The sequence below is a fragment of the Lichenostomus cassidix genome, chromosome 2 (genome assembly GCF_008360975.1).
Source record: "Lichenostomus cassidix isolate B80296 chromosome 2, HeHo_3.0, whole genome shotgun sequence".
NCBI lineage: Eukaryota > Metazoa > Chordata > Aves > Passeriformes > Meliphagidae > Lichenostomus > Lichenostomus cassidix.
Window position 1 is genome coordinate 134476389 of NC_139482.1, and position 26984 is coordinate 134503372.

Sequence of the window (26984 nt, forward strand, 5' to 3'; positions counted from 1 at the left end):
CTGATAAAGAATGTCTGCTTTTGCTCTTTTATCAAAGTATTTGTAAACATTTGAGAGTTTTTCATGGGAGATCATATTGACCTGTGTAGAAAAAAATAACTTGTTATGGATGACCTGCAACTCAGATGTGCTCTGGTAGATTATTCAACAGTAGAGCACAAGTTACAGCTGGACACTAATAGTGGATTTCTTGTCACTTTGTCACTTGCAGCTTCCTGTGCTCCCATTTACATGTGACACTGCAATGACTTCCAGCAGTGGCATCACTACAGAAGACTGGTGCACCTTTCCTACAAAGGCTGACATTCTGAATGTAAAGGGAGCGTTTTAATCACTTAGTTGTACTGGAAAGTTTGTATTTCTAGCGGAAATTCTTATACTTCCTACAGTTAGGAATCCTTACACCTTTTACTTTTTGCATAGTTAGTGTAATGGAGAAAAATTATGTCTTCCTGTTAATAAAGCTAGTGTGAAAATTCTCAGTTCAGTTACAAGCACTTTTCAAACTCCATTTTTTTGGTACACTTACTGTATGTATTTACATGTGTATGTAATGTAATATATGTAATTCCCCTGGTGAAGTGTGAATGGTAAATATGCAGTAGAAGGCAGCAGTGCTTTAGTGAAGAAAAGTTTAATGTCTGCTGGAAAGAGGTGTATGGGAGGAGGGGTGTCTATGTGCTTCCCATGTCCAGCCCAGTGCTTCAGTGAATGCCTTTTCCAGCTTCTGTTGTGTGGATGCTATTATCCCTGAATTCAGGGGTTGTATGGATTTCCTACCTTATGACAGACTGACATCAGTAGATTTTGCACCTGAGACTTGTTTCCTGTGCATCCAGGGGACAATGAAGTTGTAAGAGAATGGGAAGGGGTGGGGGGGGGGCACGTGACTAGATCTTTCCTGCCTACAAAAATAGAATTTTTAACTAAGTTCTAGTAGATTCTGGCACAAGTTTTGCTTAGAATATAACTGAGAAAACAAGGCAGTAAGTATTACTTTTAATGACTTCAGTCATGGAGAAAAGCTTTTCAAAATGTTTAGTATACTTGCCGTATAAGTTCAAATCTCACACAAGTCAGCTGCTTTGACAGCAGTTTTCAGATGTTAAATTCTAAAATATATTTAGAAGCCAAGGCTGTCATGCATGTTTTCTGCACAAGTGTTGTGGCTGGAGCAGTATGCGTTACTTCAAGTGCAGATTTCAGTGCAGCAGGATGGCAAGCAAATTTGCTCCTACTACACACCTCTAAAGTATCTGACAGGGGATGGGAGATGAGAAAGTTCATGAATAAGCTCTAATAATCTGTGTTTGTCCTCTTAACAGCATTTAAGAACCAAGTCAGAATTCTTTCGCTATTGCTGACACAGGGCAAGAAACCTGGCTATCTACTGCCTGTTTAAGGTGAAGTCTGTTAGAGGCTATGTCTCATTTTTAAAAAATTTAGTGACGGCTGTTGCTATTTTGAGACAATATAAAATGGATGAAAATCAATACTATTTATTAAAAATAACACCAGATGGGCTAGTTAATAAGTTGCAAACAAAGCCTCTGAATACATAATGAAAGCACATTTGATTTTTGATCCATCAGTCATTTTAAATCCCTTGGCTGCTGCCACCTTCTGCATGGGAGTCCTCCTGCATTGCTGTTCTGCTGTGTACTGCTTTGCTGTTCTTCCATCTACCTGCCCAAACTTGAGCACAGATGCTCTAGAGATTCCTCCCATCTCTGCCCTGTGTTTACATGGTGCCAGCAGGGAGGACACTGCTCTCAGAGGACATCTCTTGAATGGTGATAACCCATGCATTGTTACCAATTTCATCTTTTTCCTTTGCTCTCTCCTCCTTCCTTTTATCTTGATTTTTATCCTTGACAAATATGAAAACACTTTTGCCAAACTTACTGTGAAGCTGCTGTTCTGTTGCTACCTTTTCCATTGGTTTGAGTTCCTTGAGGGATTCTGTACACCCCTGTGTAAATTTGTTTTCTTTCCTTACTGCTGGCATACACTCCTTTTCTCTTTCATATTTGGTTTGTTGGCCCTGTGCTTTTTTCTTCTTGGCTGAAAGCTGGACTTGACTGCCTTCACTCATATTCTTGACTATGGAGGATTGACCTGCCAGAATGATTGAAAAATCAAACTTTCCTTGACTGTGCTGTAGTTGTTCCTCCTTGCCAGGTCCTGTGTTGATATGTCTGAAAGGATTTGGAGCAAATATATCTTAAATAGGACATGTAAACCAGCACTAAATATGTTTCTGGAGTTCGGGATTTAGGAGAGAGAGTTGATTTGCAGGGAAAGGAAGGAGAAATATGTAATTAGAAGTTGGGAACAGCCTTGTGAGAAGGACATAAGCAAGGGTGAGAGGCAACAGGCATAAACTGATGCACAGGTAGTTCCACCTCAACATAAGGAAGGACTTTACTGTGCAGATGACTAAGCACTGGAATGGATTGCTCAGGGAGGTTGTGGAGTCTCCCTCCCTAGAGATATTCAACAACTATCTGGATGCAATCTTGTGCTATGTGCTCTGGGATGACCCTGCTTGAGCAGGGAGGTTGGACCAGATGAGCCACTGTGGTCCCTTCCAACCTGATGGATTCTGTGACAGATAGAGGTGAATCTCTGGTGGGAAGGGGGTCAACATGTTCAGCAGCAGGGCATGTTGGATACCTCTTAAGCTGAATATTAAAGACAGGCTTTTTTTTCCCTGAGTTAGAAAGAAAATGTGTAATGGGATTATGAATATGCATCCCTTCAGCCCAGGAAGGAGCTGACTTGTTTCCTATGCTATAAACCCGAATTCAAGCATTTGCTATTTCACCCATGGTATATGAACAGCATATCCTCCCCACCTGCATGTTTTGAGACAAGACTTTCCAGTGTGGTACGGGTGGATATGAGCATTTTCTAAAGTCAGAAAAAAGGGATAGGAGTTTTTATTCAAATTTTTGGAGGCTGATGGTCCTCCCCTAGCTCTGTACAGCACCAGTGGGATTCTACTGAGATATTACTAACGTGTAATATTAGAGGGAAAAAAACTAAGTTGGTATGTATGTAGTAACAACTGGCATATCCTCTGTGTATTGTGGAACAAAGAGCAGTCCCCCAGGGTCTGGGACTGGTTCATTATGGTACTTCAGGTGTGTTCTAACAAAGGGCACCTTGAGCTGTCTATGTCATTGCAGTATGGAGGAAGAAGGGTGGAGGCTTGGATGTGAGCTGAATTTTGGCTAGAGATCAGAGCAAACTTCCATCAGGAATGTGATGGGAATGCTGTCACCTCTTGCTGAGCATGGTTAAATACCTTATGAGAGCTGAGCAGACTACAAGATTCTTAAGGGCAGGAAGAAACTGACATTATTCCACTGTTAGCGTCTTACGCAGCACATTTCAAAAAACTACTGCTAAATGGAGCCTGCCCAAAACATGGTTATGAGTTAGGCTTGTTGACATGTTAAACATAAGTGTAGGTTTTTGCTGCTTTGTGGCCTCTTGCTGCAAAAGAAACCCATGTAGTCACCTGTGAATTCATCTCCTAGAACTGAAGATCACTTTTTTCTGTAAATTATGGTCTATTTCACTGTCACTCGAAGCAAACAGCACTTAAACCATACTGGCTATGAAAGAAAAATCCAACACTCTAATGAAGTTGGTAACATCAGGTATAAATTACTGCTCTCTTGGCCCTGCATACACATATTTTGATGTAGGAATAAAATTTTCTGTAATATGTTTCAGACCCAAGAAGAGATATTTAGGAATTATGAAATTCCATGGTTGTGTAAAATTTACATTAACCCATCCAAGTGGTAATTTTGGCTCTAGTGTCCCTATAATTTAGAAGCTTTTCAAAGTGACCTTTGAGCAATATTCATTGCAGCAGTGTCACTAGGCAAGCCGGCTGGCTGCAGGCACCCAAGTAGGTGGGAAAGCATGGAAGATGAAGTTATGGCAAAGCAAGCAAGATTCTCTCATGTCCATCTCTGTGAACTCCTGGGGACTATATTACTTCAAATTATCTGTTAGAGTTCTTGTCCTTAATGTTATGCTTAATGAAGCCTCTAGAATCTATTGCAAGCACAAAATAATTCACAAACCAGCTGTCACAGCGACATGAAAGGTGTGCGAGTCACCTCTACAAGCATCAGTATCACCCTCTTAAATGTTGCAAATGGCCAATTATATTCCTGCCTTGTGAATTAGTCTTAACTTCCTTCCCAAAAGCTGCAGGGCAATACACAGCACTGTCAGGCTTCAGTGAATCCCTTTTGCTCTGGGTTGCACAAGGAAATACTACACTTGTTTTGGTGAAGGGGAAAAACAGGAGGCCACTGAGGTTTAAATGACCAAAGGTGATGTTGAAAGCTTGGGTGGAGCCAGACAAACCCCACTGTTTTGCATGTTGGGTAGCATTGCTGTCCTCTGATCTATCCACAGATCTTAGGTTTTGGACATGGAGAATTCATGTTTTGATGATCACACTGTGTACACTGAGACCACATGACTGTCAGCTCGGCTAAACGAGACCTGGCCTGCTGTTAAATGCCAGAAAAACTCATATTGTTCTGGGATTGCAGTGCTGAGGAGTTACAGGTTTCCAGCTGATCACATTGGGTTAAAGATTAGGTCATTTGCACCTGTGAGTGCAGCATGAGGCAGCAGAGTGAGTGGTGTGTGCAACTGCAGCCTGGCTGGAGCCTGTAATCAGCCTTTAATCAGTGCTTACACTTGGAGTTTTACTCAGCTTTTCTCAGTCTAATTCTGTTCTCTTGGAACAGTACCCAATACAGTACCTCTCCAGCTCAGCCTGTACCTGACAGCTCAACTGGGATGGGGTATTTTTTTGTTACTTTCTACAGTAAAACACTCACACGTTTGACATTTCTATCATGCTTTACTGAACTTGTGATTATAAAGGTAATTTACAATAAAGCAATTAAATAAACAATAAGTTAAAACACAATACATTTATACATAGTATTTCAAAGGGCTCAAAAGACCATCAGGTTCCAATACATAAAGACTTTAAAACAACATTAAGAGTCAAAGTGTATCCACGCCTATACTTATCATTGTAACAAGTGTTAAGACTCCCAACAATGTACATTTTTGGTTACAGTCCCTGTATACGCACAAGACCAGTGAAATGCTCAAGCAATTGCACAATTGAGAAGAGCACTACACAAGACAGGCACAAACGATGTGCTGGAAGCTGCCTGGGGAATACGGGTTTTACCTCTAAGTTGAATTGACACTTGGGACAACAAATGGAAAGCGCTAGCATGCTTTCTGGAGCACAGGTGTGATACTCTAAGGGAAGGTTAGTGCTGTCTAGAGAAATACCCCACTTTCCTCTGGCCATTTATTCCCTCGTGCATCTCACACTGCCTCTGGACCAGTGCAAAGTGCTTCGACATTTGCTCAGTGAAACATCCGGGGAGAGTGACTGAGCTTAATCCTAGCTCAACAGTGGAACATGAAAGAGCACTAGGCTCTTAGTTCCTGATTTCCCTGGTCATGTTCACTGTGCAGATGCGCTGGCACCAGCAAGTCACCAGCACAGGGGTGGGACATGGTGCCTGGGAGTAGGAGGACTATTTCTATAAGCAGCAGTACTGTTAAAAACACCAGTTAAAAACATCCTGTGGAAGTACAAGGCTCAGCATTTTTTTTTTTTTTTTAAACAAGGAACATGTTTTTGAACTGATTTATAGTGCAAATCAAATAGTCAAAAGCAAATGATGGACTCTGCCAGAATATATAGTAACCTTTTATGATCTATCTCATCCCTCATTCTCTCTGCCTCAGCCAGTTGGTGCCCAGGGACAGAGTAGATTTTAGGTTTTGATATTGAAGGGTGTTCGGCGTAAAGAGTGCAGGGCCACCAGGCAGCAACCACGAAGCAATGCTCCAATATTGTAAATAGGATCTGTTCCTCCTCTCTGAGTACTCAGAGCCCACACAATAGTCGGTACAACAGGGGCTGCTACAGCCAGAAGATCCCCAAGGAGACTGCTGCTCCAGTATCTCCTCTTTATTCCTGTATTGACACACTCAAAGGCTTCATCATCATGAGTTTCTGTAAAATCAAGTTCTTTCATGAAACGGTTTTCATTAACTCCGTGCTCCACCTTCCTGCATGGAGACTCCATAGGAGACAAAAGGATGGCAGAATTGGGATCACTTGGAGTTAAGTCCACTATGATACCAGAATCACTGAAGCTTCCAAGAGAAAATTCGCCCAATTCCTTCAGTGAAGAAGGTGGGCTCAGAGGACATGTGTCTTGAGCTCTGAAGATGTTGTGAATGAGTTGCTCCACATCTAAGCTATATGGCACCACATCAGTCTGGATGGCCTGCTCCGCCGTCATGTTGTTGCTTTTCTCTTCCTCCTGGAAATAAGTTAATTTTCCATCCAGAATGATTTCAAGCATCTCTTTATTTACAGCAGCACTGAAAGGAGCTGGATCACTCAACTCAGAGGTTGTGGTGGTCAAACTCTCTCCAGGTGAGTCAGTCCCGTTAGCTCTCTCCTCACTAAGAAGCAGCTCACTGTCTGCCACCTCCTCCAGACCTTGGTCCTCCGTGATGGGGCTGTCTGGCATGGTGGCACACAATGCCAACAGCTTCCCCTCGGAGTCACACGTGTATTCCAGGCTCTGTTCATCCCTCAGAGAGTGGTTCTGAGCCATCTCCATGCTCTGCAGCAAAGATTCCAGTTTCTTGTTTTGAATGTTTATGTCTATGAAGTATTTCTGAATTTTTTTGTCTTTCTCAGCCAAGCTGTTTTTCATGCTTTCAATAACCTGCTTGAGTTGTTTAATTTCGCTTCTTGCTTCCTTTAAGGCCAGCTCTGCCTCCACACGATTGCACTCTTCCTCAATCCAGTCTTCCCTCATCCGTCCCAGCTGAGCTTTAAGCTCTTCTATTTCTGTTTCCCTGCAGCAAAATAAAAATGTTGTAACACTTCTGCTGACTGCTTAGTTAAAGTCAACCTGAAGCCCCACCACACAGCGATGGCTCTGCTACAGAGATGCTCCAAGAAGGAAGCAAATTTCTCCAGGTGCCATTTGCAGCCACCTCTGAGAGAGCCAAGACATGCCAGCTGATTACTAATGGGAGTCACCGACCTCCCCACACAACCAGCAGCCTTGTGGCCTGTGCCATCATCCTGGACATTTTGAGGCACAAGTGGTGACCTCTAGATCAGGTCTAACCAGTGCAGTGCTTACAATGTGCCCTACTGCCTCGCCCTGGAGGAAATGGGAAACAGCTGCCTGGATGCATCCCCAGTGCCTGCCAGCAGCTTGTCACGTACAGCCAGAGCCAGAGCCAGAGCCTCAGGCAGGAGGGAGCTCAGGGCTGCAGGCACAGGGCTGGCTTTTCCCAGCACAGAGACAGAGGCTGCGGCAAGCACACGGGGAGTGAGTGGGGAGAGGGGACTCCTAGGTGAGTTCCAGCCCTTCCCGATGCAGAGGCAGAGCACAGGGTCCCCGGAACCCTCTCTTGGGGTTTCATTCAAACAGCTCTTTGTGCCCCCTTGGGCTGTCTGTGCTGGAGAGCCAGCTCTCAGAGCGCAGGGTTAGTAAAAGAGAAGACATCTGTTGCTACATAATGCACATTGTCACTTCTTTGCTCACCATCCATACAAAGGGCTATTGTGAAAAATTCGGTATATAAATGACAAAACCACAAATGGGCACAGTAGTTTGGGTATGAACTTTTCTTTCACTGGGGAGAATGGGGACATTTGCAGTCCTGCTTCACTGAGAGAGGTAGAACAGGACACTAAGGTAATACATGCTGGCAGGTAGGAAGTGTTCTATGTATAAAAATGTAAATCAGTATTCTATTGTGAAAGTTCCAAAAAGGAAAAAGAGATAGCTTTTTTATCTATAAATAAAGTTGTTATGCATCCCCTTAGTACGCCCTGAAAACAACCTAATCAGACTGATCATATTTCCAGTTTCTTAATGGAACCTTTATTGATCAATAAATGAGTAAAAACATTCAGGATTCCCATCGTTAAATTTCCCCAAATAAATCTTTCTGACTCTGATTTCTGAAGTTAAGTTTACCTTTCTTTAAGTTTGCTCTCAGATTCCTTCAGCTTGGTTTTCAAATGCCGTACTGTCACTTCCTTCTGCTGCAGAGGAGTCAAATACTGTTCTGGGTTTTGTGGCTTAATGCTGTGATTGTCACCACAAGAATTGTATCTCCCTGATCGCCTGAAAAAACCAAAACCAAACCATAACATAACATCACTCTTACATTTGTTAAGTCCTTGAAGAATGAAAAACATCCTATCGACTGATATATGCAAAGCTTGACTCATTTGGGGCTCCTCAGTGTCCACACAAGTTACTTCCCCTAGCAAATCAAAGTACTTGAGGAAAAAGCTGATTTGTAGCCATTTCTGTGTCATTACATCAAATGAGGCTTTTAACTTTAAATTACCTAGCAATCCCCTCACCCCAAATGGCTGGTGTGCCCAAGAGCAGGGCAAGGGCACCCATCTACAGACACAGCCAAGTGAGGCAGTGCAAAGACTGAGTTCAGCTCCACACAGGAGTTATACAGCTGAGCACACAGAAATCTACACTCATCCTGTCTACCTTCAGGTGTGTATCTGACATGCTTAGCTGTTAAACTGTCTGGGAGAGAGGGAAACAGCAGCAGCATGGCGGCAATTTCTTCTCTGCAGCATGTGTCACATGCTCTGGCAGGTATCTGTGCTCTTTCCTGTACAGGAAACTGCACTCCACAGGGAGGTGCCTAAGGCCAGGTGGGGTGAATTTTCACCCAAGTGTATCATGTTTCCTACACTACCCCACCCAACTCTCTTCAAAGTGAAAAGAACCCTAAAATGAACCAGTAAATCCTCATGAGAACTGACGGCATGGAAATGCTTGAAGTAGCCTGCCTTGGAGTGAAAACCAACTGCAAAGGGCTTTGACTTAAAGTAAACTTGAATTTTACAGTGCTGAAACAATACAGCTTTTACATGGTATGGTGCACCCTGCTGACTCTCAAGCCACCTATACAAGGCATCACACCCTATGGTGAGGAGCCAGGTGACTGCATGGCAACTCCTACAGCTGATCCCACACTGCAGTGCAGCAAGGGTGTCAATGCACTCACACCGGCAGGCTGAAACACAGACTTGCCTCATCACTGGACTGCTGTCACTTCCTTTGTATGAGCCTGAGTTGCTGCTGCTGGCTGAAGAAGCCCTGTAACTCTGATGGATGTTAGCAGGACTCAGATGGTTTTTGCACAGTGCTGACGAAGCATCCTTCCCATGGGAAGTGGGTGGGCTGGCTCCAGACTTGTAGGATAAGGATCCATTATTCCGACCATAAGGGCCACGACTGGAGAAGAACCAAAATGGTGAAAGCATTATTCTTATCACACAACCCATTACGTGTCTTATTTTACATACAAAGTTGTCTAAACAATAAAGCAGAGAGATAACTGTGAGTGGCTTGAAAGAAATAAAGTCCTGACATGTTCAGCCACTGCATGTTCTTTAACTGACAGGGGGCTCTCAGTCTGAATTAAGTGATCTAAGGAAATCTCAGCCATTTTACATTTCTCTGTGGACAGCACAGCTCCCAGTGACTCCATCAGATCATCCACGTTCCCTGAATCTCCGACTCTGTTGAGTAATGAGAGGCCTGTGGTCTGGACTGATGCCAAAAGAACCACACTGCAGCTTTCCCTGGCCAGGCCTGCAGAGTGGTGCCTGTGCATGGAGGGTTGATCTAAGACTGCTTTCATGTTCCTCGGCAAGCAGCCCGAGGGATCACAGTGTGCAGTGAAAACACATTTTGTTTGGGCCACTGTTCTTTTCTGCCTTTGGCATACTGGGTGCTTCATCTGTCATGGTCAGCTATTCATTCACTTAGATATAGCTTGAACCCCATGGAGAGCAGGCTGAAATAGCATTAAAAGAGACAAAGGAAATCACAGCCTTTTCTTTTTTTCTTCCAGTTTTTCTCATACATATCTACCTTTCTTTTCCCTCTCTTTATTAAAGAATCTGTCAACTGTGTGTGCTTGAAAGCAATTGGTATCCTCCCTGCCTGACAGCTGCCCCAAGGCTGGAGTGCTCTGAGAACAGCTTCCTGGGATGTGTCCCTCTTCTGCTCACTTGGTTTGTCATCCTGCACTACTACACTGCTACCTTCTTTCTCCCATGGAGGTTGTTCTTCTAAATGGTAATGAAAGGCCAGGTTTAAAAAAAACAAACAAACCCAGACCAAAAAAAAAAAAAAAATCAGAAAAAGGCAAATTCAGCCAGCAAAAGAGAAGGCTTGAATATAAAAATTTAAATACCACAGAAGTATGAATCAACATCTCTTCTTTAAATTGTTTCACTTGTTTTTTTCCCTTCTCTGCAAATGGAACAGTTTATAAGGAACAGATGGTTGAGTGGCTGCTGTGAACCTTCATCACACTGCTGTGGTTTGGGTGATTTTATAATTATTTTACAATGAAGTACAGGACTGCGGTTTGTGACAACATTGAAGCATTTCACAGAGAGTAAAGTCAAACAGTTAAAAAAGAACATATTGCAAAGAAGATATCTCTTTCCACTTCATACAGTATATCATCAGCTCTGGTGTGTGGCAGAACTTGCACAGACTGTGCTTAACAGAGCAGTGCATCTGAAGGAGCCTTATTACAGAGCACTTCTGTCCAATGAAGTCTGTTAGTATGCTCTAATTTAAAGTTATATTAAAATGCACAGTAGTAGCTGAAATGATACAGAATCTTACTGAAAGTAAGGTGATTTTAGGGCTTCATATTGTACTTAGTACCATTTTTTCCCACAGCCAGTAACTTTACTTGTTGCATGTAATCTAGAGGGAACTTAAGTAGTGTTTATTTTTCTAACAGTCTCACGATACAAATAGGAAAGCACCCTCAAAGCCTCGTTCTGACGATCTCTGTATGCTGGGGCACACTGCGACCTTCAAGACGCCTGTGTGACTCAGGGACACAGGGATCCTGCTGCTGCTCCCAGCCTGCCTGCCAGCTCTTCCACAAAGGGCAGGAAACCAGTCCTGTCAATTTGAACTCCTTCCTCCTGCTCCACAAAATGTAACCAGCAGGGATTGCGTGGGCAGAACACAACGTGTGCTGCTCCATCCCAATGACCCTGTAATTGCAAGCTGTCTGAATATGCAATCCACATAACACGGGGAGAAATCTTACAGAAATCTTTCATGAAAGGTTCATTTAGACAGATGACTATGATATGATTTTTTAAAAAAAAATTGCATACAGTTTTAAGTATATAAAGGTTGGGCAAAGGCATTTCAGAAAAAAATATCCAACAACATCCAAGGCAATATTGTCTACTTCTTACAATAAAAATAAGATCATGATCTAGACAGGTGTAAGCCGAGCTGACAATTTATGACAGAGATAAAACCAAGTGTTAAGACCAAAAGGTTTAGGTTAACTGGTTAGAAGTACTGTTGTTAACTAACATACACCCAGTTCTCTCTCCACTCCAGCCAATGCCTTTTCTGCCTTACCTGATTGTATCTCCCGTAATTGCCATGAATAACCAAAAAAACCCCAAGAGTTGGCTGGTCTGGCATACTGACAATTTCTGTGCACTGAATACAGCTTTCTATTTTCTTGTATCACAGTTCTCACAACAGTTCTCATCACAGAGTGCTACCCAAGAGCCTTGTGTTACCCCAATTGTTTTAAAATGCAAGACCTCACACAGTAGTCTATCTTTGCACTAGCAATCTTCAGGAAAAATCGCTTTGCTTACTTGCGAGAAAAAGAAGATCTCTTGCTTCCAGCAGCCGACATATGGACTTCAGGTGCTGAAATACTGCCCGTGCTGCTTGAAGAGCTAAAATCAGCTTCACTGCCTGGAAAGGAAAAGGGAAGAGTGAAAACATGATGGAAATTATAACTCAAAGATTGTTTTCAAAATAACAGTGAATCACAAGCATCCTTCCTTTGTCTCTTCTGGGTGAATTTCAGAAGTTGCATGGATTTTCAAACATCCCTGAGGACAAATGCTGGATTTGTTCCAGATTTTCAACATTTCTTCAGAACTGGCACTTGAACAAGAGCAGAAAAGACATTTGGACACAAAACCCTCACACTAGAGAAGCCATTTTAGGACTCAGACAGGAACACTTGTTGTGACAACCTGTTTGCTTCCTTGCAGCCATCGATAGATCAATGAGGCAGCTCACGTGGCTCCTTCAGGAGCACAGTGATTTGGAACACACAGTTGTAACTGGATATTTCTCATGCTTTGAACCATACAGAAACACTGCTTGCTGCTCCTGTTTTGTTTTCTGAAATGACATACACGTACATGTATATAGATATAAACCTGTACAGGTTCACTGTCTATCTATGTATGTATATACACACATATGCTGATTTTCATGTGGTGCAGAAGCATAGTGAGGCAGATCTAATAACCTTAAAATAATCCAGTAATCACGTGTAGGTCTCAAGTGCTTCTCAGGTACCAAGTCATCCGTCTGATTACTGATTTTCTATGGATCACAGCTTTTATTTCACATACTCTGGCATATACAAGGAAAACTGCTCTTAATTTGCTACTGTCAGTAGTAGGTAGATGTACTAGGAAAGTCTTATCCTCTGGGAAAAAACCACATCAAAGTTACAATTTTTTTCCAAGCTGTCATTCCAATGGCAAATGTAATAAGCCATGCCCAGGTCTCTTGCTGTAGAGCCATAATAATGAACAGTGACTTTAGCTGAGGGGATGGAAATCACTCTCCAACATCCTTTAAGCAGCTGACCATGGGGAGCATCTCTCACCTGGGGATTTCTGGGTGCATGGACAGACATCCCCAGTGAGAAGCTGCAAACTTGCCATTTTTCCTATCTTTTCCACATGGGGAGATGCAGCCGCAGCTGCTGTCATCCCCACCATGGCAGACAGACTTTCTAATCCTCCATTTCTCTTAAATTCGTCACAGAGCTGATGGTGAAGGGTGCATCTTGCACCCTGAATACCTGAGACAGTCAGAGCCTGATTTCACAGCCTTAAAGAGGCTGAGAGAGCCAGCAACCATTCCTACCATCTGGCAATACTTAGCAACTGGCCCTAGGATAAGGTATGATTTGATTTAACCCAATACCTTCCCTACCTCATGATGTCTGAGACCAGCCCCCATTTCTCTGTGCCTCTGCATCAGCCCATCCCACGATTTTCCTCAGCCCAATTTAAACCTGCTCAGATACAAAACGTAGCTCTTCAAAAGGAGATCCCAGGGATCCAGCTCTAGCACCTCTAACCAGCTCCATGCCCAGTACAACACCCCTGACTATCAGACCCAAGCCACCACAGCCATAACCAGATCAGAGCTACATACAAATCTGCAAGGGGAGGGAGGGAAAGCAGCAAAGCCACTTGTTTTCACAGAATACTTATATAATGTTTAGAGATGTAAATGTGAGTGACCCTCTCCTTGGGGAAGCAAAATGATCACGGGATATGTTCGAAGATGCAACGGAGTTTTCCTGATAAACAAAACAGCCCCATCTACATGACTAAAGCACACTCCACATAATTTCTTGGTATCACACTACACCCAAAGCTACTTTTCTAAACAAGACCCAAACAAGTAAGCACATACACAGATGTCATACCTCTGGTGTTCAGGTCCCCCAAACATTCCTGCGCTTGCAAGACACCAGCAGCTTTCCCAAGGCAAGTCCTGGCTGTGGTGCAGGGAGCAGGAGCCCCAGCCAAGGTTCACCTCTGGGTAAGTAGATCACATCATAATCAGATCTTGCTATCGAAAGCATTGCAGAGCAGCAAGGCTTAACAGTCGCCTCTCCCCGACCTGCCTGGCTTGGAGCACCAAGAGCTGCAGAGCTGGGCACTGCTGGTAAGAGCCAGCAGAGCCTGAAAACACAACCACACCATCAGCAGAGCTTTCTGGAAGACTGAACTGCATCTGAGACCTGGAACTGTGTCTCCAAAGCATTAACTAACCTTTCTGGCCCCAGTTCTAATAACAGCTATGCACAAGCTTAACACTTCGCACAGGAGACTACTTATGTTTAAAATTAGGCATGCGGCTATTTATAGGATCTTTGAGAACATTTTATAAGTTAAAGGGGTCACTGCTAGTAATGGTTCCAAGTGTAAAAATGATGTTCAAGCCAGTTTTGTGTGTGGCAGAGCTTGACAGTAATGTTGTTAGGAGACTTTAAAAACCACCTTCTCCCATTTGGTAGGTATCTCTGCGCAAAATAACATGGCATCTATCCATAAAATATCATTTGCAACACATTCTCCTAGGTATGTTGTAGGTGTGACTTCTGACTTACAAGTATCTTAAAAAACATGAAACTCCTTGTCTAGCAGCAGGGCAGGCAGGAACAGAACACAGCCTCTCATTCTCCTAACGCCATTCTCCAGGCTGACAGCTCCCTAAGGACACCTGTTGACTATTCTTGTCACTGTGACTATGTAATTGCAAAAGCTCACATATGTAAGCCCCAGAACGGCCCATTAATTCAGTGCTAGCTATGAAAGCAACTGGTATTTCTCAACCCCGTATTCTTTTGTCCTAACTGGCCATAACCCTTGTTTAGCTCCTATAAGAGACTTTCCTTTTAAGAGGACTGTCTCACTAACCCCTTCCTGCAAAAGATGCTACACGTAGAGTCGCCAGCTTCGGCAGCATGTCATTTGGAGTCCACTCACACATTCTTGCACGCTGCAGCCATCAGTGTCGCAGCCCATGGAGCCAGCCCGGTGTCCATGGGGAGCTCCAGCCTCCCCCCGCCTGGCAGCGAGCTCCGGGCGGAGCACGCCCACGGGAGCACAGCCTGCACTGCTCTGTGCGATGGGAGGAACAGCACAAGCATGGCCAGCGGAGTACAGTCACATTTTCCAGGGCTGCTCCTTGCCGGGAATGGGTATCTGAGAAGCAGCAGTGAAACCCTGCAGAGCCCAGTGGTGTCCCTGCCCTGCACCGCTCCATGGCTGCGGCACGGAGCTGAGAGCGCTCTGCAGGCAGCATCCCTGCTGCCTTTCCGCCTCCTCGCTGCCCGGACAGCATCGCGACACTCACTGAGCTCGGCTGGCGCGGAGGGAGCAGAAGGGAGCCCGAGCAGCTGCGGAGCTGTGCCGAGCCGTGCCGAGCCGTGCCGAGCCGTGCGGGCAGCGCAGCCCGGCAGAGGCACACAGGGTGACCACGGCCCGGCACACTCGTGTGTCATCGGCCACCACAGCCCGGGGAGCTCACACTGGCCTGCCACAGCTCGGGAATCAACTGGGAAACTCCTACGAACGTCTCCAGGGCAGATTTCCCATCCTGCATGCGATGCAATTCCAGATTTCGGGGCGGGATTGAGGAGCGGGAGAAGGGGCTGCCGGAGCAAGGGCCAGAACGCCTCCAGCTGGCACTGCCGAGTGTTTATCCACTGTACAGAGCAGACACCACACCCACATTTTGGGTGTAGACAAGCCCCACCTTCAGCTCTACCCTCCGCACTGCCCGAGCCGCAGCGCAAGGACAAGGACTGTGCAGTGACAGTGCCACACACACAGCTCTCACACCTTTTACAGGTAGAACAGATTAGGAACATTGGGCCTACCAGGACAGTATGCAAGCACAGAAATACCATGTCACATATGTATACCGAGACAGTATTTGCCTCTCTTACACAAGGTCACACAATAACCCCACATGCCCTCCTGCATGGCATCCCAGCCTGCGATTTCCAGCCATTAGAGATGTTTGACACTTTGCTGTATGGTCTTCTGGTCTCAGTCTTAAAATTCTGCTTGCACTTCAGCATTCAATCTTTTTCCTTCTATAAGAATAAAGCCCAGATTTTCCTGTGTGCCTTTTATTGCCCATTTGCTGCTAAAGCAGTAATATTAAGGTAAAAAGGAAAAATTTCAAGCAATATCTGGGACAGGTACATTGATAGCTCAGCAGCAGATCTGGATTCTCAAACACAGGATGCATATGACCTTATTAAAATTTAGTCTTTTTGTGTAAGACTTTCCTATTTCAAACTTCACCACTGCTTCAAAGCTGCCAAAGCATATAAACCACAGAGCTTAGCTATCTTTTGGCCCCATAAACATGACCTCTTTATATGTAAATCAGTCTTGAAGTAGGTTTGCATATATCCAGTGAAACAGAGCTGTAAATAAAACAGTGATGACAGAAACAGCTTGTCCTCCAAATGTAAAGCACTTAAATTTGCTGAGCTTTCTTCAAAAGCATTCTGTTATACAGCAAAGACACCAAAATATGCATACATATTAACTACTTTGGTGCAGCTACTAGAGAATAAGTGGCATGTTGTCTCTAGGTAGCTTGATTTAGAGACCCCAGGGGTAGAGCTTGGGCCTGACTGTGTAAAAAAATATCCAGCAAAGTCATTAGAAGCAGCTGGAAAAGTAAAGAGAATTCAGTTGTAATGCTCACTGATTTTTTAAAAAATTTTTATTTTTAAATTTTTTTATTTAGTTTTTTTAAAAAAATTATTGTATTTTTAAGATATTTGGTTTAATTTATCTTGAGAGCTTTAACTCACACCTACATCTCTAGCTCCAACATTTAGCATAAGCAGTGTGTTTCCAGGAAACACTAATGCTGCTTTTATTTTTCTATTTAATATGGGGTCGTTCCTGCAAGATAGAGTTTGTACACCACAAACAATCTAGGAAAGAAAACCACACTGCTCATATGCACTGAAAAATGTAAAAAAAAAAAAAGAAGCTGCAAAGAAGTGATGAAATCTTGCTTTGGCATTTCAGGCTTTTCTTCAGGTAACATCCTTAAATATGACCCATTTTGAAGGCAAAGTCTCCTAGTGGGAAATGTACTGAATTCACAGTGTCAAGACCGTAGATGACAGTGGGTTTTGGTTCCAGTCCCTGACCTTTGATTTATTACTTATTTAACTTAGTATTACTATGAGACCAATTTTGGCCTTTATTGCATTTCCACCAATCAGTAACTAGGTAAAAGCAGATGTAACCTTGGGAACAAGGAACAGAGCACAGCTCTCCTCCATATGGACTGCTGTCATCTTTGGCTGACAGAAGCTGCTCCTACATGCTCTGCCTCTGCCTGTGTCTCACACTCTCCACTATAATGAGGTCTAGCATCAGGGGAGGAAGCTGAGGACACCCAGTAGGTTGCACTGTTTCAGGAACTCTTAAAAGTGTAGATTTGAGCTCCTTTGGTCTAAAGAGGGCACCGAGATCTTTTCCTCAAGCTCTAACTCCTCAGCTGTGACACAACAGAGTGGCAGCACTAGCACTGGCAGTGTTTCAGAGGGATGAAAGCTGCTGGATGGCTGCACTCAGAGATGCTTTGCCTCTGGTACAGAAGCTCACAGAAACTCACAGAACCCAAGGCATGCATGTGGGCTCAGGACTTCAGGAAGGTGACTAAGTCTGGGAGATGGACACTTCTCTCTGGCATCTCCTGTGGGCATGCCTGGCATGCTCTTTGCTGTGAATCTTGGATTTTAGTTCCTAACCATCCCTCTGGTTTTATATGACTTTTAGTCACTGAGCTCAGATTTGCAAGCTGTGCTCCACAAATAATGGCAAGAAGCTGGGTACAGCAATGTCTGTCATCCTCAGTCCTAAGGGCCCAACAGGCATCCCTTCCCTATCCCACTGCAATGGCCACTGAATGAAGCCATCACTCCCCACTCTTGGGTGGACATCCACCTGACTGCTTGACAGTGCTCCCTCACCAGACAGCTCTGTGGCCACATTTCAGTTGGCTGCATGGCCCAGTAACAGCTGGGAACTTGAGCAGCTGGCAGAGATGCACTGAGAGGGGATGTGCAGTAAAACTTTGCATGTGGGTCTCCATGAACTGTTCAAATGTGCTGGGCAAGAAGACTTCTAGCTCAAAACCAGACAGACTTTTGTGAAGGACTGCAACACAGATCTTGCTTCCCTGTGTTTGGACTGAAATGTGATTTTCCAAATGATTATTTATCTTGATTTTTGCCCATTTTTCTTGCTTATTCTTTTTATTTTGAAAAAAGGGTTATTATTGAATAATTAAAATTTATCTCATTATGCAGTTTTCTGATCTAAGTACTATAGTTTTAGTAGCAATCTGAACTGCACTAATGCAAATTATAAGCATTGCAGCTCTGAACATGAATACATAATGTGACTTATGTATTCTGTGAAACCACAATCAATCAAGCTCTTCTCTCCAAACACAGTCACTACAAACTAATTACTGATATTGGCTGAGAGCCATCATGCATATTCTGCGTATCACTATGATCTGGGCTTGTGTTTTTCTTAATTGTTTCTAATTCACTGATTTGTAGAGAAGCCAAAAGCTGATGTTAGAACAGACAAAGAGCATTACAAGTTGGAGATTTTTGCTGCTTTATGTATTTTTAAGGAGATTTTTCATACAGAGATCAGCCTGATCTAATTATTTTTTGTCCTTCTATATGCAGCTTGAGCCATTCTAACAACACCTTAAAAATGATTCCCATAAATTCGCTCTTCTCAGCCTGAAGTGACCTTTGTCAGGAAGAGCATATGGTCACAGAGCACAAGGGAATAGTCTGGGGAACTTATCTTCATGTTCAAACAAAAAGGCTCTTTGTTATCAGAGATGGAAGGATGCTGCTTTCCTACACCAACCTCTATACAAACATTGAGACTGGAGGTTCAAAAAATACACTGGGAGTTGTATAACCTAATGCTAACTTTCATTTGACAGTTTTATAAATTATATGTGTAAATCCACCTATGGAGAAATATTTTTTATAAGCAACCAAGTAGTATCACCTCAGGAGATTTTTTAATGTACTGGGCAGTACTGTTTGGTCTGTTTGAAGAGAAATGGATAGGCTGGACAGAAGTATTTTTAGGAACTGGAAAATGTCATCTTTGGCAGGGATAACCTAGCAGTACACAGAGAGGCAGCAAACTTCATCACAGACTGGGAAAAGATCCCAGCCCTCCTGTCACGTTGGTGGCAGAAGTTTAACAAAGGGCTTTCAGAGGCCCCTCAACACATCTCCTAAATCTGGTTCCTGTGTGCAGGGAGGAGAGAAGCTGTCTGGGGCACAGCAAGGAGCTGCACAGACCCACGTGCAGTGTATCTGCAAGTGCATGAAATTGCATGCAAAACCTGATTCAACTGAAAGCTTTTGCACAGTCACCCTCAATATAAGGCATATGATTTTCATTATAATGTGCATACAACATTTGAAATCAGTTTGACATGTTTTCAACAGGCAAGGGAAAAACACTGGAAGGAGAAGCATGTCTGGGAGGTAACTGACGAAACAACTCTGCAATTCCAGGATGAAAAGCAAAATTTGTCATAAGCTAATCAAATATTTACTGTAACACGCATGTTGAAATGATTACCAAAAAATAATAAAGTTCAAGTGCAATCTATTGAAAAGTAAAATCTTACCCAGTATATCAATTGGTTGCACAAACTGAATTTTTTACAGTAAAAAATCCAAGGTAGGTCTAAGGCAAATGCATTTCAAGTTATGACTGCCAAAATTTGCTGATTTTTTCACTCTTACTGTTAAGAAGCACGACTGACAGACAAGAAGCCTGTGCTTTTTCAGCTTATTAATCCTTGCGGGTTTGTGGTCAAGCTGTTTTCTACCAGGTCTAGCAAACAGACACAGCCTGCCCAAATTTCAAAAGCCAACAGCTTCCTATTATTTACAGAATCTAACAAAGGTGGAGCACAGACTTGTAATGAAGTGCCTCAGCACTGGAAGCAAGACAGTGTAATACTAATAAAATATGAAGCAAACCTGGCAGAATTTTCATTTATTTTAAATATGTTCTATGTAATAGTGCATATAGAATACACTATTATAAAGCAAGTTTGATATTTTTTAATGCCACATTAAAGGCAGTACACTTCAGGCTCCTTAGGGAAGTGATGTCCACCCTGCAGTGGCTGGAGGCTGAATGTACAAAAGGAAGCCAGGTCTCCAGCTCCTGGAGGGACTTACAGGAATTTTGGAACTGGTGCTCTCCCTAACTGCCATCTCAGTTGGGAAACACCTCCCACCAGTCTCACTCAGCAAAGCTTCTCAGCTCTGCCAAGCTCCTGTTTCTGGGCATGCCTAGAAGCAGGTCAGCTTTAAAAGTGATTAACAGTTTGGTGCCTCTTTCTAAAGAGCAGGGTGGGTGTTCCGCACCGCACCGCACCGCACCGCACCCCCCACCCCACCCCACCCCACCCCACACCACACCACACTCAACCAGGTTCCACAGCAAAGAAGCCGAAGGACAGCTCTTTTATGCTGTCTGCTTTACTGGGGAAAGAAAGGCTCCACCTGGGATTTTTAGGGCCAGGCTTAGCTTTGAACTGGGAGGAGGATGCACGTCATCCCCCCATCACACTCCCAGGAACATGGCATCCAGCAACAAGGACTTGATAAGGAGATGTGGTCTCATCCTTACAGCTCGTCATGCCCTTCTCCAGCTCCTCCATAAAATCACCCAGTTTGGAATGCCTATCTTCATTAACCTTTGCTACACAGGTGAAATCCAACCAGGCCTGAATTTCCCACAGCTCTCACCTCCATCAGGAGACTTCACCCTGCATACCACACAGCTGAGAGAACAACTCCCTGCAATCTAAACTTTTGGCAAAGTTGGGCAACTTCTATCTAGTTTTTCTGGCTGCTGAAATGAGCATTGATTGTGGTTTCCTTACTGGAACAGGGACTGGACAGGCATTTTTCCTTTCTCCTAGGCTCCTCCCAAGGTCAGAATTGTAAACTTCAAGTAAGACAGAGTGAAGACATCTAAAGCAGAGCTTCATCAGGATTTAGGTATCTAGGTACATAAAAGCAAGTAAAATACCACTGCTTAAATAGGCCATATGTTTAAAATGACACCACTACCTGAAAGAGCTGGTAAGTTATTTATGCCTGACCTTCCACTTCTGAGCCCAGTCACCAATGGCTTTATATCACAGTGAAATCAAGTAAGTGAGATTTTCATGACTAAAATAAAGGCATTCCCTTAGCCTTTCATTCCTATGCATAAATACAGATATGTAAACATAAGGAATGTATAGACTTATCCACTCAGTACTGCTCAAAAGTATTTGAAGTAATGACTCTGAGGGAAACAAATCTTTTAATTTAGTCACCATAAGAAACAGATCAGAGAACACAAAACTATTTATGATTTGAAGTCAAACATGGGCAGAAAAATGGAAAATCAGAATTTTCTACTTTCTGTTTGAATTTATGCTTTACCCATGAAAACTAACGAATGTCTTTCTGCTTTTAAAAAGGGGGCAAAACCATAAAAACAATCCACAAACATTCAAAATATTTTAGATTGAATATGGCCTTTGTTCAGTCTGAAACAAAGATTTTCTTTAATGTTTTGATTTGGCAGCAACCCCCAAATCAATTGTTTGCATAGCTCTGCTTTGAACATAGTAAGATGTCAGACAAAAAAGCAATAGGGGATGAAAAGAAAAATAGAAAAGGAAATAATCTATCAATTCCTGAGTAAACACTGCTCAGAAAACACTTTAAATCCCATGATTCTCATTAAAAAGGCATTAATAACCTGGAAAAATTCCAAAAAAGGTCAACAATAATGATAACAGCATTACAGGGCACTGTTTATGAAGGGAGATTAAGGGAATGCAATTTGTGTATTCTAAGATAAAAATGCATACTGCCAACACAGCTTTATCACGGGAGGAGAAATACAGCTGGAAAACTGTAAAGAAAACTATGCAACAGCAACACAGGGCTCTGTCTGTGATGCATGTTATTTCTTGAAAAATTACTTGAAATAAAAACTCATGGTGAGTGGGAGTCATGCATAGTAAAATGTATCTGGAGTACGTTCAGAATACTTTAAGCAGGCAATCAGGAAGCTATTTTAAACATTGGCATAAATAATACAGATTGCCATTTAAAAGCAGTGCGCAAAAAACATTTCCTAAGGGATGATTCATAATGGACTCTTTCGTATGCACAGTATTTTGTTCTGTGAAGGTGAAGTGGGCTGAAACCCACAGAAAGCAACCAGAAGGCAGAGAAAATTCACTGCAGTAAATACATGAATTGCAAAGCATGTTCTATTTTGACCTCACACACATTTTAAAACAAATACTTAAGAGCGTGCAGTGTGTATGGCATCAGTTTCTCCTTTCTGGCTCAAGTTCTGCTCTGGATTAGCAGAGGAGAAAAAAACCCAAACAAACCTGCTTGAATATACAAAAAGAATTTTATTGTTTTTACTAAAGATCACAGCTATTGCCATTTTCTTTACCTCCCTCTAAACCCCAGGGCCCTTCTCATGCCAGGCCCTCAGCTGTCTTTCCCTGATGCAGGAGCACATCCCCACAAGCCTCAGGAGACCTTCATTTCTATCAAAAGGCATTTGGATTTCAAAGATGTATTGTCTGGCAGGGATCTCATCCTGTGCAGCATCCCAGGCACTCCCTGCAGAAGCCCCCTATCCACATTCCCTTCTCACTCTGATTTGCAGTCGGACCAGTGGCTCTTTCATGGACCAAGTGCAAGGTCAAGCTCGGGGCTGCAGGCATCCTTGGGTCACAACCTCCCTGGAATAGTTGCTGTCCCACTTTCTGTGTCTGGAGCAGCATCAGTACAATTAATGGGCCAGGGAGAGAGAGACAAAGGAGTTACCGTGTGCCTGCTGGGAGCTGCAAACCCTCAGTAAAAAAGCAACCAAATAAAGTGGAGCAGCTTCCCCGGGAGCAGCCACCCTGCATCCCCCAGCCTGCCCAGCAGCTCTCTGTTGGGGCACTGCTCTCCTTTGTGCTAAAGTCCATCCCCCAAAAGACAAGCAAAGAGATCTAAATCTAAATTTCTTTTTCCTTTACTAAACTAAGCAACAAGGACATTATTGGGTTTTTTTTGTTGTTGTTAAGGAAGGAGGTATGTAACTGCAGATTTTTGCCCAAGGCCCTGAACTGCAGGTGGCCTTTGCAACCAGCCCAGAGCTGGGCAGGTCACTATGTAGGACAGGTAGGACTCAGACTTTCAGCTTTTACTTGCCAATTTCTCCTTTATAACTTGCTGGCTTCTTTTTTGGATCCTCTATGCTTGCTGAGACATCAGGGCACTTGCTGCAGCCTCAGAGTCTTCTGAACAAATATATATCTTGAGAGGCCACAGCCCACCCACTGATTGCCTGTCTCTACTAAGCAACATCTACAATAATTTTTTAGAAGGGGTTGGTTTATAAAATTTGTGACACAGAATTAAAAGACTGTTTTTCTATGCCACTTTAACAGGAATTTGTAGGTTTGTGTTAAATACTGTGAAACACTTCTAAGCTGAAGCACTGCTTGTAGATTCTATTTTGCTTATTCGTCTTTATAAGAAATATTTGGCTATTTGAACAGGTTTTCCACATCAGTTCAAGCAAATTTGTTTAAATTAAAAGTTTAAATCTAAAATATATATAAATCTAAACTCAAAAAATACTGCTATGCTAATTATTTTTACCTACCTTTCTAAGCATCTTTTGCTTAAAATATTTATATTCTGGTTATATTCCAGTATTATTTTTTAGAAGTTACAGAGCACTTATTTCACTTCAGTGTTATTTAGTTAGCTTTAGGACTTTATTTAGTCCTAAAAATATTTAATTTCTGTGAATCCATAGTGCAAAATGGGAATCAGAAACTCCCGGTGCAATGCTAGCCAGCTTGGGCAGCAGTCCTCACAATGAGGACAAACAGAGAGCTCCTAAGGTTATCAGAGATGAAAAGAAGAGGAAAAAGCATTTGATTAGAGCTACTTGAAGGCTCATCTGTTATCTTCAATCACAAACTTTCTTCCACAACTGAATGTCTAAGAATGACTTCCCTTTCCATCCAAAAAAAAAAAAAAAAAAAAAAAGAAACGAAGAGAAAGGAGAAAGAAATGCTACAGAGACTGTGGTTGCCTTCAATAAGGGCTAACACCAGAGGTGTCAGAGGCCTGATGAGGACACAGGTAGGATTCACCTGACTAAATGTGTAAGTCTCCTATGTCCAAGCCAACCTCAGTCCCATTCTTAGTCAACATAACCAGTGAATCCTGAAGTAAATGCTTTAATATTTGGTCAGAAAGATCACACCCCAGATCCATTGGATTCATTTGTTCTATCTCCTTTAAAACAAAATAGGACCTCAATGCACTCATGCAGGCAGAGATAATTATCACTACACTGCAAACTGGGAATTGAGGTCATATAAATTAGAGGCCATCTCTGCTCTATTCAGCTTGGATGAAGACCATGAATTCACATCTCCCTCACCTCCAAAACAGCTCATGTACCTCCCAGAAGGGAAATGGCAGGTTCACCTGTTAAAGCTGTTCCATGTCCTTTGAGCAATGGAACCAGAGAATCAACCCCCATCTGCAGCCCACAGCTACTGAAGGCTCTCTAAGGAGACAATTAGATTCAAATTTCACCTCTTCTGAATCCCAAAAGGTGAGGGATTTATGCCAGACAGAGGAGCTACAGCCAGTGGGATGTACTGGCTGTGCTGCGTCTGTTGAACCAACTAGAAGAAAATATCCAAAGCTGCCATAAGAATCTGGATATCTGGGAGTGTGCAGGGCAGGCTGGGCTTTGCAAGTGCTGGACCCTCAGCAGTATCCCCCCCAACATCATCCCCCAGACCTCACAGACTGGCCACCTTCCAGACCTTACTGACTGCTACAACCACCAAACTCCACAGGGTGATGCTGCTCTGAGCTCAACTCCGGGACACAAGAGCTGAGGATGGCACTGAGGATGGCAGAGTGTCCTCATTCCTGGGGGGTGAGGTGTGCATGTGCATCCCCTCCAGAGCACACCCTGCTCCACTGGGACCCACAGAACCAAGGTCTTAATAACTCCCTGTGCTGACAGGTCAGGCAAGCAAATCTACAGAGCTCCATAGCAACAGACACGAAATTAAAGCAGTAAAATATGCAGAAGGACTCAGTGCACACATAATTATTATCCAGCAAAATTTTTTATTTAGAAAATCAGCAGTAGCTATTTTGGGTGGGTGCAAAATGAAAGGTGAAGAGAAAGAAGAAATGCAAAACTGAGGGAAAGGAATAGGGTCAAAAACTGTCACAACTGTATTTGTATTTGTTATATTCTGTATTAGAAAAGATCTCAGAAACTTCAGTGTCACAAATGAAATGATGAAATACATATATAAGAAAGGGAGAAGACTGTACAGGAAAGAAATATGGCATATGGTTGGATTTGAATGTCACGATGGTTATAATGGCTGCTATGAGGTCTGGGATAGAAGTGAAGCACTCAAAGCATGTGCTTACATCTGAGAAAGATGCTTCCTCCCTTTTTGTTGCCAAGGTGATGTTTTAAAAATACACATCAAAAGCCTTCCAGAAGCACAAGTAATTGACCACTGTGTGTCTGCTCTTTGCCAGATATCGAGTGGCTTAAAGATCTAATGCTCAAGTTAAAGCCCTCCTCATCTGCTTTAAGTTACTCAGGGATCCTGGGCTTTTGCTCTTCTTTTTTTCACTAGCAACCTCCTCTGCACCTGTCAGAGAATCTATGCCCTACGTTTATCAACAAACATGGTCAGATCAAGAGATTCCTTGTTATTAAGTCAAGTAATTTAAGGAAAGAATGAATGGTCAATCATAGGCAAGATGTTCCATCATTTGGTATCAAGTCACCTCACTTGGTCCATCTTCAACACCTTTTTTGTTCTATGCCTAATTATTTAAAGTACACTGAACCTAGTGTAGCTCCTTTCCTAATTTCAGCATTCTTAGTACGTGACACCAGCCACATATTTAAGTAATTGAATATTCCAAGGAATGGAAGCATAAATTTCCCAATTTCACCACTGAAGTACAGTTATCACTGGTTGAAAGATGGGAACATGGTGTTCACTGATTAAATATTGCATTAGTAACAAGGTTAAATGTTTTTTAACATACCCTTGCTCATAATTATCCCCTCCCCCAAGAAAAGGGGCAGTCTTGGAATGTGGGTTATGAAGTGCTGCTAAATTACAGGAAAAAGACAGACACCAGTCTTCTCATTGCTCTTACCTTTGTGTGATTCTGATTTAAAAATGAAGAACGCCAATTTATTTTAAGGATCAGTCAAGACAGTTTTTTATCTCCAAATATAGGTTTTCCATTGCTTTTTTCTTCCAAACAGCCAGTGTGACTTTGCGTTAGAACACACTGCCAGCATTTTAAGAACTGTTTCAACATAATAGGTAGGTGTCCTAGCCAGCAGTTAAAAAGACTCATGAATTTCTTTGTGTGCCATTGGAATTGTTCAAGTTAGCACATTCTATAACTTGGTTTTTGTATTCTGTACTGTATTTTGTATTCTGAACAACAGGGACAACAATTCTATTATTTTCCTACTGCTTGCAAAAATTTGGTACAGAGAATAAAGAAAGTCATGCAAATACCAGATACAATGCTCTTGGATAAATGTGCTGGTAAAACACGTCTTTCTAATATTTGATTGAACTTTCCAAGATAAAAAAAGTTAAATGACATTTTTAGTTGAATAATGATTGTTTAAAGTTTTTTTTTTTTTAATATACTTCCATTTTAATGAACTTAAGTGGCCAAGAAAGGGCAGGAAAAACACAAATTGTGCCTTGCAATTACTTAACTACAGATCTGGGTGATGCACTATTCAAAGGAAAAAAGTCCAGCAACACAGGATTACAGAATTTCTGGGAGGTGGAAGGGACCTTTTGAGACTACTTAGTCAATTCCCTACTCAAGCAAGTTGGAACAGGCTGTCTAGCACCATATCCAGCTGAGTATTGAATATATCCATGGATGGAGACTCCACAGCTTCTCCAGGCAACGTATGCCAATGTCTGCCCTCAGACAAAAAATAAATAAAGTGTTTTCTTTTGTCCAGATGGAATTTCATGTTTTTGAATTTGTGCTCACTGCCTATTGTC

General features: G+C 42.7%; 1 protein-coding gene across 1 annotated transcript in view; it reads right to left on the reverse strand.

The window, feature by feature from the left end:
• Positions 1 to 4880: 4880 nt before the first annotated feature.
• The window catches only part of SYBU (syntabulin), a 39127-nt gene continuing 17023 nt past the window's right edge, over positions 4881 to 26984 (reverse strand). The window contains exons 4-7 of the mRNA XM_085053428.1: positions 11801 to 11903; positions 9174 to 9377; positions 8085 to 8234; positions 4881 to 6945 (exon numbers count right to left, since the gene is read on the reverse strand). Coding sequence (XP_084909554.1) covers positions 5844 to 6945; positions 8085 to 8234; positions 9174 to 9377; positions 11801 to 11903 — 1559 coding nt within the window. The 3' untranslated portion in view covers positions 4881 to 5843. The remainder of the gene's footprint in view (positions 6946 to 8084; positions 8235 to 9173; positions 9378 to 11800; positions 11904 to 26984) is intronic.